At 41.7% G+C, this 13,253-nt stretch overlaps 1 protein-coding gene across 2 annotated transcripts in view; it reads left to right on the top strand.

Moving 5' to 3' along the window:
* The first annotated feature begins 7,818 nt into the window (after positions 1-7,818).
* The window catches only part of prex2 (phosphatidylinositol-3,4,5-trisphosphate-dependent Rac exchange factor 2), a 97,248-nt gene continuing 91,813 nt past the window's right edge, over positions 7,819-13,253 (top strand). For both annotated transcript variants that reach the window (XM_004546902.5, XM_076888131.1), the window contains exon 1: positions 7,819-8,273. In XM_004546902.5, coding sequence (XP_004546959.3) covers positions 8,136-8,273 — 138 coding nt within the window. In that variant the 5' untranslated portion in view covers positions 7,819-8,135. The remainder of the gene's footprint in view (positions 8,274-13,253) is intronic.

The following is a 13,253-nucleotide window of genomic DNA, read 5'->3' as shown; positions in this document are numbered from 1 at the left end:
GGAGACACTGCACACCATGCTGGGATATGCTGATTTTTTAAGCTAATAGCGCTTTGAGAGTCACCTTGTTGGCATATAAATAGTATTTTATGTCTGTCAAACTGTGTTAAACTTCTCAGTGATTCAACTAAAAAATGGGAACAAATTATGTGTTTTTGGAGACAGGCTGCTGGTAACAGAGTGCCGAATGATGTCATTTAAAATAGGTTCTTTGCTAAGTTGTGTCCTATGTGTAGACACAACACTGGTTTATCCCTTGAGTTAGGTGCCTTTTTATGCTTGAATGATTCAGAGGTTAGCTCTAAAGTGAAGAAAAAGCTTTCCTCTGAAAATGATCAGGTACAAGGACTGGACTGAAAAATGAGTAACAAAAGAAGACTTTCAGAAACCCCAACGAACTGCTGCTCAAGGTCACTTTAAAACATTACAAAGAGCCTGGATGCTTGGAGAGAGAAAAAATAGGGGTGCCTCAAGACAATTGCACAAAGCTGTTAACTTTGTATCCTGCCACGATCACTCAAAAATCAGTCCTAGGATACTCATTATAAAGGTGTTGACTTTAGCTATTATTGAGATAGTGCCTGTTTTTGTCCACAGACTCATGCACATCCATTCTGAAACCTCTACCATGTAGGACTTTGTTGACTTTTGCCTATTCTATTCTATTCTATTCTATTCTATTCTATTCTATTCTATTCTATGATTTTGTACTAACAACATGTTTCAGAAGCAAAAAACAGAAAATGACACGTTGCTCTGCAGCTGCAACATATTTTCAATCAAGATGGAGCTTGACCTTCTTTTTAACAGCTGAGGTTTTTTCCTTTACTCCATGTGAGGAGCACTTGGTCAGAATATCCATGCCGTGTAAAGATCCTGCTCTTCACTGGAAAATTTCCTTGCAAGATGTTTGTCTGACAGGGCTACTTTTTTCATTTTCATTTTCTTAAAGAAATAACATAAAATCCATGAAAGTGCCTGAGCACCATGACAGCTGCACACAGGAGTATTATTCATAAAACGCTTGCTTTGCCTTCCACGTATATCATGTTCAGGGATTTGTAGGCACAGTGAAAACACTGGTGTGTAAAGGCAGTTACACTGGCTGGTCATTTAAGCGTGACATGTTTGGTACAGAGGGCACTGCCAACACTCAATTTGGTGTTATTTTTAATACTCAGGAACACAGACCTGGGTGTGTAGCAGTCCTTTACGCTGTGGTCTGACTGAAGGTGGAGGCTCAAGCTCCTTTTTCAGAGCCATGAGTCTACAGCTGTACAATCTTAGCATGGCATCCAGGGCCAGTAAATCTCCATTTTCATCCCTGAGTCCCGAAACTGTGCTGAGGGGCGTGAAAGAACCCTTTGATAGGCGTGCGGTCTGCCGGGTTGGTGGCGCTGAGTGGGGGTCTGGTGAAACCACGGGGCCTCTGCAGGATCTGAAAGGTGGTAGCTGACCCCGAGCAGAGCTGTGAGTGCACATCTCTGACCATTTGACCCCAAAGGGAGAAATGAAAGAGAGAGGTTAGCAGGGGTTGAAGATGATGCAGACACTGAGAGGCAGCACAAAGTGGGGCATTTAACAGCCAGAAAAATTTGTCACTTACATAATGAAAGAAGAATTTACCACAAAAACATCATCTCAGTGACGACGACTTGCTTTTAATTAATGGTCCCATTCTACAGATCAAAAAGCAAGAACATCATCCATCATGATGAGAAAAATGCATTGATGAAGCGTGCACTAATCTTTGCTCAGACATCTGCAGCTCACAGATCTCCATCTGTTTGATTACAAAGCACAAAGACTCGCTCACAGTAATAGAAATCAGTGTGCGTTACAGGAGACCTTGGCAGAAGAGTGTAGTGGTTAGAGAATATGAGATGAGTCAATAAAGTGGAAGAGGATTTCTGCAGAGTGCTGCTTGTTGGTACAGCCGTCAAGTCTGCTTACCTTACACAGCATGGAAATGGAAAGGCTGTCAAGAGCGTTACGAATTACCTTTCTGTGTTTTTTGCTCAGCGTATCTTGTTTCTCCATTTTGTTTTGTTTTGTTTTTCGGCTTTCCTGCACTGTTTCGTGCTGGCAAGCAACACGAGTTTCCTCAAAAGTTTGTGTTCAGATTTATTTAGGTCTGCCTTCTTTATAAATAATGTGGGGGAAAGGCAGATTGATGGTGTCTTGGGAAATGTGATTAAAACACACGAACATACACACACACATCAGACATCAGACAGTGACTTACATTTATTACAAAGACTGGGGGATTGAACTTGCTTAATATTAAAGGTGTAATTCAGAGTCAGTGAAAAACCTTAAACTGTGTTTCACACCAGATTCTAGACAAATACAGAAATAATCCAATTTATGAATGGAAGCTCAGAAACTATTCTCGGTGATTTAGCACTTTATATAAGGAACAACAGAATTTATAGAGTGAGAAGGTATTCCTTCATGGTGTTTGATTGTAATCTAAATCTTAGATCCTGCTACTTCCTTTGTTATTCTATGAAACATACTGCTCTATATGTCTGATGGAAACTGACCATTTTTTATCCCGGCATCTTATTACTACATATTGCTGGATTTTTATTAATAGCTGCGGGGACTTTGGTGATAACGCTCAGAAAATATGACTTTTTTCAGTTCAGCCACCTTGCTGGGTGAAACATGAACTGAAGAACTTTAACAGACAAGTAGGCTTGTGTTAACAACACGCTAAGACTTTATTATACTTATCTTTATCTTTTGTTGCATTAAAAATTTGTGCAAATCAATTGCAACGCAGCGATTGTGACTCACTACAACCGGAATTTGAGTATTTTGTGACATGAATTTATATTCTCAAACATGTAGCTCACACATTCTTTTATTTCTCTTTGTAAATGTTTAGTTTTCCTTTTCTAAACTGTTAATCTTACAGTTATGTCAAACAGAAAGTTTTCACAGGACTTTTTCCACTAAGCTTTGCTGCTTTCAGAGAAATTAAGAGGCTGAGTAGAATCCAGGTGCTGCTAATCTAATGCACTTGATTAACTGGTCACCAGTTAATGCAGAGGTTTTGGCAGTTTGGATTCAGCAGCATTCAGGTGTCTTCTCAGGAGTGGATGTCACAGCAAATTCACCCCGAGGTCAGACTGTATAATGCTCGAAAAAGTGTTAAAAACAAACAAACAAAGAAACAAAAAACCCTGAAGAGCTACATGTCGGATTGAACGGGCCATAGTTAGCATGTTAAATGTTAAAGTTCACCACAGTACAAACAGAGGGAACAAGCGTGGCTTGTTTGGAAGGTTTTCCAGGAGAAAGTCTCCTTTCTCTAAAAAGAACATGACAGCACAGCTTAGGTTTGCAAAGTGGGATCTGATGAGACCACAAGACCACAAGAAGAATGTCCTCTCAACAGACGAGACCAAAGTGAAAATGGTTAACGCACAGCACCACATTTGGCAGAAACCAAACACAGCACATCAGCAAAAACACCTCATACCAGCTATCAAGCAGGGTGGTGGAGGGGTGATGATTTGGGTTCGTTTTACAGCCACAGGACCTGGGCACTATGGAGTCACTGAGTCGCACACAAACTCCTCTGTGTGCCACTTTCATGATTCAAATGTCAAGCCATCTGTCTGACAGCTAAATTATGCTTGAAATTGGGTCATACGGCAGAACGATGATCCAAAGCACAGCAGCAAATCGACAACAGAAGAATCAAGTTGTTGGAATGACGCAGTCAAAGTCCAGACCTTAACCCGACTGATATCCTGTGGAAGGACAGCAACAGACCTACGCATAAACAAATGCATGTAAACCTCAATGAACTGAAGCAGTGTTGTAAAGACAAATTCCTCCATAACGATGTGAGAGCCCGAAAGTCATCCAGAAAACAGTTACTTCAAGCTATCGCTGCAAGAAGTGGTACTACAAGCTATTAAATCATGAAGTGCACTGTTTCTGCTTTTGTTTTGTTCTGCTTTTTTAAGTTTGTGATACAGAAATAATATGAACGCACTGAGATTCATCTGAGGTTGTTGTTGGTAAGGACCAGATGATTTTCTAAAATGAAATAGGGTGTGCTTTCTTTTTATCTGGACCATATAGCTGCAAAGCCTTTCAAACAGGACTGCAGAGAGTCCTGTGGATGCGTCCTTTTTCACATGGCTGCATAAGTGCATTAAAATTCTCCCAGAAAAAAAGATTTTATTTGATTAGAAAATGCTGCATCTAGATGCGCACACACCTACAGCCCGGTCTCAAACCAGTGTTTTAAAATCCGATTTAAAAATTCAGCCAGCCTTGACTTTAATTATCTTCTCTGTCTCTTTGTGTTTTCCATCATATGAGCAGAAAGGGAAAGTGAGACCACTGCAGAGGACATGTAAGCGTTGGTTTTGGCTGCCACGAAAGGGAACTAGAAGGAAATGGGTAGAAATAAAGGTTAATATCAGTCAATTAACAGTATTATCAACACTCGTGCTCAGTGTTAGATGAAAATATTCAGAGCAAAAGCAGCCCTCGTATCAGTCTGACCCTCCTTTTCCAATAGAAAGAACAGAACACTTCCTGGCAGCACTCAGCAAGGCACCGGCAGCTCTGGATAACAAATAATAGAAGGTAATTCCACAGACTAAAGCCATGGGTAATAAAATCAGATGGTCTGGAAATGTACCTATACTGAAAGGGCCCATATAAAACTATAATTAAGTTGGTCTGTTACTAGTGGTTTTTGGCTTTTTTCAGACTAAGAACTGAACCGAGCACATTCAGTGTCAGTCTGGCACCAATTTCAAGGACTTTGCCAATAAATACACCCGTTATTATGAGCCATGATCTAAATCTGTGTAATGGTAAAAGTCTTTAGATTATTATCAGGATCATTATTCATTTAAAAAACACAACACAACACAACACTGCTCTCTGGTGACAACAAGAAAACAGTGCAGGATATCCTTTCTTTATCTGGAAACACACTGAATGCATGCAGTACCGCATTTGAGCACCAGAGGAGAGTAAATACCAAGATTTAAGCTTCATGTCCTCGACTCACCTCACAAAACTAACACTAACCCGTAATTGAGACGTAAAACAGCTCGATAAAGGAAGACTCCCTCTGGCCCTGACAAATTAAGGGAATTTTCATCAGTTAAATTCCTTTTCTCTTGCAGTGATTGTGTGCCACTAAACTTCACAGACTACTCTTCAGGTTAGGTTTGCAGATGAATGAAAAAAAAAAAGATATGGAAGAAAGGTTATAAATAGACCACAGAAGGGAGCTAAGTGAATCCTTACTTGTTGAGATGTTAATCCCTAAATCATTATTGTAGGTTGCAAATGGCTCCTCTAAAATCCTCTCAAAAGACCTTGAAGCTGGTGCAGCGAAGCTGGGTTTAGTGTTGATCGCGTTCATATTTGCCCAGGCACAAAATGACTCTGACTGTGTCTAATTTAATATAAAGACACTTAACCAGCTTCTCAAGAGGCCTTTTTTCAGTGAATTTAGTGTTAGCAGCGAACAGGGAGGTGGGGGGTGACACATCTTACCTGCCTGTAGGAGGAAGTTCTGACCTAATTATAAAGAGTCTGATTAATTAAATATGATTATGCATCTTTCTAGGTCCATGTTTTTAACTTGAGTGTAATGTAACAGGATGAGCTTTAATCAAGAGGAAATTCTTCATTCAAATATTAACAAACATCTGACAGGAGCACGTTGATGCTGTTGTTTCTTGGATAACATTCTAGCCCGTATAAAACATGTATTGTGTGTACATGCACATGCACATGTATTTAGGGAGTTGAATGGTTCGCAAGGCGTAACAACCTGACTACAACCGCAGTTGTTGATTGTGCTCCAGATGAAACGATGTTTTGGAGAGAAGAGCTTCGTGTGGTGTTTGGGACGCCTGTAATTTAAGTGTTTGTGGACTGCCTCCTTGAGAATTCCAGAGACAGACGATAATACATTTCCTGTCAGCCCCTCTTGCCACCTGTGCCTCACTTTCACTGAAACTAAGTGTTTCTTTCAATTTGTGCTCAAGAAAGCCCCGTGAGAATGAAAGCAAAGGGGAAGTGTGTCTTTCTCTGTAGACTCACATCTTTTTTTATTGTTGTTATTATTGGTGTTGTTTTTTGTTTGTTTCCTCACCTTCTTAATATTTTATCATTGCCTGCAGTTTTGTATCTTAGTGTGCCCAAATTTCAGGAGTGAATTAATGCATCATATTTCATTCTCTGTCACAAACATCCACAGAGACTCCGAGGCCTTCACTATAGCCTCTTTTAGTCTGCAGTGTAATGCTGCTCAGTCGCCCTGAGATCAGGTGACTGACTGGCCAGTAACCCTGAAAAGGTCTCTGGTTTTTGATTGGTTCGTCCGGTAGTCTGTTGTCCTGCTAAATCATGAGTTGTTATTCAATACGTTTTGATATATTTGGCTAAATCCAAGCCCAGTAAATGCTCCTGCCTGTCTCTGGATTCATCTGGGTGCTTCTGTCAGCCAAAGTTCCTGCCCTCTGGTCAGCCATACATGCCCGTCCTCTAAAATATCCATACACATGTTTGATAGACAGTTTATATGGTGTGTTTTAAGTGATGAGCTACTCCTCTAATAAGTGAAATTTACTGTTGTTTTTTTATATTTTGGCAGATAAATTCTAAATATCTTCTTCACTTGTACAGCTCACTCATAAACCCTCAAAGTAAAAGACACCTTTTATCCATTAATCCATATCAGAGCCATATTTGTGCACGCAATAATGTTTAAAAGAATATGAAACAAAGCTCAAGATTCTCAGTCACAGCTGGAGCATCACTGAGAAACTGACCGGACACAGGCACATATCAGAGCCCGCTGGTTGCCCTACATGTCAGCTGGCAAGAATTAGACAAGTCTGTGTAAAGAGGTTAAGAGCCGAGGGAGATTTCAGACTGGGTGTAAACCATTTATCTTAAACTGAATGTGCTCAGACAGAAAGCTTAAAGAATAATAAATGTGCAAATGCATTAAAACACATGGTGTGTGCAGGGCTATCGTGTCCCATGTAGCTGCTCTTTACAGCTCTGTCCTTTCTGTCACCAAAAGCTAACACTGATTTAAAGAACCGATGGTGTACGCAGGCTGTGCAATACGTTTTCTATTAGCTCACAGATAGTAGTGATGAGCTCATTTAAAACTTAATGATACAAGTCAAAGGGTTATGACTGAAATTCATTATGCCATTAAACAACTACTGAGCTGTATCACAAGTAGAAAAATGAAAATAATTTAAATAATAATATATGATTATATATTGCATGGTTACATTCTGAAGTGACCACTGATTTGCAGCAGTATCAGAGGGGGTGCATGAAGTTGCAGAGGGGTTTCAAACTATTTTTCACTCAGTAAATTTCGCTGGAATAAAAGTGTGTTCCTTCACCTTTTATATAAATACACTATTATGCAGATTTCTCGTAGATTGCACTTTAGTAGCTTGGATTCATGATCTCATATATCTGAAGTGTATTTGATTATATGCTTCAAGGATTGTCAAGTTACCTGGAGATGGCTTCAAAATACTAAGCGTTCCTTCAAATTAAAAGCACGAAAAGAGTCACACTAAGCACAGTGAGTATCCTTTCCGCAGTTCTGGCTGGCAGTTAGATCAACTTTAGAGCATCTTCATGACCGTGAGGTCATTTTTATCTGCTCTGGCGTTTAGCTGCCTCTCAACGCCCGTGGTTTTATTTTGAAACCAGCACCAAGAGGACAAGTGTTGCTGGTGCCTTTACACTGGTCCTCCGTGTAAAAAGCTGCTGGGAGGCTGGATTAGGATGAAGATTTAAGGAGTCACATGGACTCGGTGCACTAAGTGGTGTCTAGTTGTTGTACAACGGTCAGTCACACAATTTGTTGGAAGCTGCTTTTCAGAAACCTTTTATTTTATTAAAAGTTTTTATTTTAACTTTTTTTTTCTTCTTACACTGCGTTTCGCTCTTTTCCCTACATTTTGTGGATTTAAGAGCACAGGCACCGGTTGCTCCTTGACTTTTTTTGTTTTTGACCATGCTGCAAACTTTACACTTCTGCCATTAAAACTCGCCGTGTGATGTGAAGCTGTGAACTCCTGAAGGAAATAACTTCATATATACTCACAATGACTGAGGAAGGCAGAAGTGAGCACAGAGCTGAAAGCGGGAAGGACCTGGAGAAACAGCTGCGGTTGCGAGTGTGCGTCCTAAACGAACTTTTAAAGACTGAGCGGGACTATGTCGGGACGCTCGAGTTTCTCTCGGTGAGTGATGAGAACGGTTTTAAACAGAGAACCCTCAGAGTGCATACTTTAACGGGGAAAAACAAAACAAGCCTCGCAATAAACACAAACCAGCAAGCCTGTTTAGTATGCACGGTGCATCAGCCTGCAGGGCAAGGAGTGTTGCGCGTTCTCCTGTACAAACCCTGCATGCTGCTGCGCTGTCAGCATAACATGAGCCATAAAGTTGTCTGTAATACTGTGTGACGCCATCCTACTGATGGAGACATTTACCTTTGAAAATGCAAGTGTGAAATTGGAAGAGCAGTCACAAAGAGGCATGGCACAGCTTTAGTTCCTGCACAGCCACTGTGATGTTTAATCCTTTTCGGAGTCTGCTCATGGGCTCCTCTAAGCTCACAGTGGTTAGTCTGGCCCTCATAAACCATTAGGATGAATGGCAGGTCAACCAAGACAAAGAAATAAATGTTTCCAGGACTGTTAGGTACATCATTCTATGTTGTGTACAGCTTTACCTTAAAGCTTATTTGCCATTTTCAGAGTCACTGAAGTGCAATTCATTTAGGAAACTTGTTTAAATGGCATCTGTATCTCTACTCAGTGTGTATTTTCTTCATTTTTTTTTTATTTTGTGCCCTCTACAGCATCTGTTCAGTCCAGTAATTACCCAATTTGCCACACACTTCATAAGAAGTACAGAGGAGGGCATTTTAGTCACCGGCTTTGCCAGCTTCTTATTAAATCCAGCAGGAGTGAGTTCTGCCAAAGATAGCACAGGTGGACTCAAATGCAAACCGCTGGAGTTAGCACTCAGCTGGCAGCACAACTCCAGGTTTGCACTAAAGCATAACACTTTTGGTTTCTGCACGGCAGAGTCATGGCTGTCAACTTAATGGCATTACATGAAGTGACGCCTGACTTCAAAGACAGGAGGATGTGGCGATTTTGCTGAAACCAAAAAGCTGTGAAAAGTCGTCATTGTGCACTGCTGCTTATCGAGTGCTTTAATGTGCCCAAGTGGCCGTGTAGGACGTTAATCCTGGCGGTGAACACTTTAATGCAATGCCCTGTGCCCTTTTGCCTTTCACCATATTTTTGCATTCCCAGCTTGGTGGGAAATTTGCTGTGAAGAAAGGTTGAGGGGGCACTTTGTGGTCTGCAGTTTCCCAGACCACATGTATGAATGTGTACATCCCGACCCCTCCATCACCACCGCCGCCACCGCCCAGATGTTTCCAATGGAGGACAGAGGAGCCAGAGAGGAGATGGAGCCTTTCTTAGAAGTGGCACATCAGTGGAGAAATTGAGGAGGTGATTACATGAGGGGAATGTGTCCTCAGTCCTGGAGATGGGGGGGTTGGGGAATGTAGCCTCCCCCTTCCCCTTCTTTATCTCCCCTGTAGTGCTGGAACTGGGATTGATTTCACAGGTGACTGATCCCTACAAGGGCTTTCTGTTCTGGCTGGGAATGCCATGCTGGAAGCATCAGACTGGAGTCTTAATAGTGAGTTAAGTTGGTTTAGTGGAGTGATAATGATTAAAAAGATAGGAGGAGAATAAGAAGAAGACAAAGATCCGCTCTTATCAGCGGTTTTATCTTCTGGGAGATCCTGGAGGGCATCGTCAGAAACGCTCAGGATGATCAAAGACAGCCCTCCCGTGGAGAAAGGGTCACATTGAAGACTTTCATCTGATCACACAAACACATACTTGTCTTTTTCTTACTCCACTGCCAAGAGTCTAAGTGTCTCGAGGTCAGGTTGGAGGTGCCCAGTTTGTGCGGCATCGGAGGCCTTGAAGATGTGTACGCACGGTATCGCTAAAGGGTTGAGAGGGAAAAGGGTGCAGCGGATCACAGGGCAGATGTTGGCAGGAGGGCGAAGGGTAGAGGGGGGTGGTCTCTGTGAGTAACTGGGCTTGGTGCCTTCTCTTGTAAAGCATATTTCCTGGAGGAGGAATTCCTCTGAGGTTAGGAAATGCTGGAGAACAATGAGGCTCCGGTCGGTAGGCAAAGTTGAACTGAAGAGCAAAGATTGTTGCTGCCGATCTGTGGGACCTAAACACAATGCACCTCGCACATACTTCACTTTTAAGGTAGTGGAAAACAGCATGGAGAACAAGGATGATTAGAGCAGTTTGTCCCAGGATAGTATGCGCCTATTGTGTGGATCTACCCGACGTCTTGTGGGAAAATATGTAGATTATATCTTAAAGCTACTGGGAACGTTTAAATTGGGCATTGTCCTGAATTAAAACACCACCTTTTCCTCCTAATGTACTAAACGTCCCCAGTATTCCGACAGTGAGAGGAAGGCTTCAGGGAAGCTGTCCGTAATATGTCTTTCCTATCTTATATAATGAACGATTATAGCAAGAGATAGTGGGTGGTGGTGGACAGTGGTGTTTATCTTGGACAGCTACGAGCCAATAAAATGATAGTCATTCTTAGAAAAGCCTCAATGGGAGGAACAAATCAAGGCATAATGTAAACAGCGACTCTAATGAGGTCTTTGCTTGTCTGCAGTTTTTTAGCCACACTGTCAAACAAAATACTGCCAATGTTTGCCATTGATGGAGAGACACTGAAAGCCATTTGCTTGCATGATAAGCACTTAAGAGAAGAAGCATGCAAGAAGCTACAATAGGGGAAACCTTTCATGTCCCAATTCTGGAGGGAGATCACAAGTTAACTTAATATATTCCAAAGAGCTTTGCAGTGCATTAAGTGGTCCCTTAGCTGCTGCCTTCCTTACCCAACAAAGGCCTGAGTAATATGAGTGTAATGTTTAAAACATTTTTAATCCTTTGACTAACTTGAAATTGAATAGATGTGGTTTTTAGACCTTGCAATGCTGTAGAATTCGTACCTTTGCCTTTATCTTAGATACTGTTGATCAGCAAGGGAAGAAATTCAAGAAAAACCTCATTGCATGCGCGTGCACAGGCAACATACAGGTTATTCTTGTGCTCTCTGGACTGGAGGTGCAGCAGTTGTTGGTCCGCACTTTAAATCACTTGTGTCTTCCATGTGAATACGCCTGCAGGAAGTTAGAAATGAATCCTAATGGAAAATGCTGTTAGCTCCTAGAAAACCCAGGTATTCAAGTAAACTCTGTCTGTGTATTTGTATTTGAAGGCTCCACTGCGGTCCCTCTGGGTTTGGATTTATTTACATGGCTGGGATAGTTGCTCTGGCATGTGCCGCTGGGCCAGGAATTTTTTTCCCCTTTCTTTTTTCCTGCAACATATAACCGGCCGAATGAGGAGGCGGTTCGTCGCCTCTCAGCAGATGACCCCCGAAGGTCACAGCCTCCTGTTCCCATCCCTTTCCTGTCTGATAATCCGTGGATGTCATTTGAGAATTCAGCTCTCTCTTGTGCATGATGGAAACAGGAAGAGAAGATTCTGTTGATCTGATCAGTGCATCCTGATCAGATGAGAAAGCAAACTTGTAAACAGTGAAAGCGCAATCTTGTGCGTGTATACGTGTGCGTTTGAGAGTTCAGTGCTGCCATGTTTAAGAATTAAAATGCCATGTATATTTTGCTCTAATGGAAGTCTGCAGGTAAATTAAGCAGTTCCTTTTATTTATTTATATATTTGTTGTTAAATAATAGATGAAGTGAGATGTATTATTTATTGAATACATACTAGGGATGAACGTTTTATTGACATTAAAACCACTGCATGTGGTAGGGATCAGAAGCCAGAAATGTTAAAAGCTGTTGTCTTGCTGGAGACGCTGGATCAAAGAGTGCAAAAGCAAAGTTGTGTATGAAACGTAACACAAGACGGGGCATTTTCAGCATGATGCTGGTAGACTGGGATTGTATAGTTATGAGACTGGGGCTGGGTTTTTCACGCAGAGAGCCTACCAATAGCCATTTACTGTTGCTTACATCAGTTTGTCTCTATAATAGGCTGCAGTGTGTGATAAGCGATTCCACAGAGAGGCAGTCTGCTGTATCTCCCCCGACTGCTCCCCTCTTTATTCCTTAATTACTTCCTTTTTTTTCTTCTCCAGAGCGGATGATAGCCTCATAATGTTATGGCTTCCACACCTGCCTCTTATACACTCTGCCCTTTCATATGTCACAAACCCCTGTTATTCCTTTTTTTCAACGTTGCTCCCAGAGCAGGTGGTGGCTGCACATGTTCCACCCGTGGATAGCCTTTAAAGAAGAGTATTTTTTTTTCCACTTATGGATCGCTGTTTGGCTAGAGCCACGTTTCCTCGCCACCGAGCAGAATTTTAAACTTCAGACTTTCTTCATTTAGCTATGATCCAGGTTTGCAGACACACACGCGTATGCTTGTGAGAGGCTAACTAGAAGACAGAAGTGAAGCGAGGGAGAGGTGAGACGTGGTTCTCCTTGACTCTTTTTAATTGGATTTGGTCAGGCTGTCCTCTCCAAGAATACAGGCAGCTTCTCTCTTGTGTCCCCCTTGTGAGGCCCCCAAACTGATGGAGCGGCTCACTTGCATTTTAATTGCAACGCTGCTGGCACTACACAAGCGGCCTACATTTTATGCTGTGTTTGCAAGGATGTACCTCTCACATTACTGAACAATTTCATAGGTTCTCTTCCTGAATTTAAGTGATTCTCTCTCTGATTGGCTGTAAACTACTCCAAGCTGGCACTTTTTGTGCCTTTTGTAATTTTGTTTTTACAATATATGGTATAAACAATATATTCATTATAATATATTATGTTAAGCAGCATATCTTAAATCTAAATCTGCCTTTTAGCCAGCCAAGATTAGCTTGGAGAGACAAGAGCCTCGAGTCCTAGATCAATTAAAACACTAAGGAAGGTTTGTCCTTCTCTTTACTGAGCAGTGCTGTGTTGAGTAGCATCAGTGTCTTTGGCAAGCATTTCATGCATTCACCTTTCCATCCTAGATTTAGCAAATCGTTCGATAAGTCTCTTTGTAGTTGTGATCTTCCCTTCTCTCTGTCATCAGTCCACCAAACAGTTTTGAGAGTTACATGGGGGGAAT

The sequence above is a fragment of the Maylandia zebra genome, linkage group LG9 (genome assembly GCF_041146795.1).
Source record: "Maylandia zebra isolate NMK-2024a linkage group LG9, Mzebra_GT3a, whole genome shotgun sequence".
NCBI classification, from domain to species: Eukaryota; Metazoa; Chordata; class Actinopteri; order Cichliformes; family Cichlidae; genus Maylandia; species Maylandia zebra.
The sequence above is the reverse complement of the archived record's forward strand: the minus strand, read 5'-3'. Positions and strand labels throughout refer to the sequence as shown.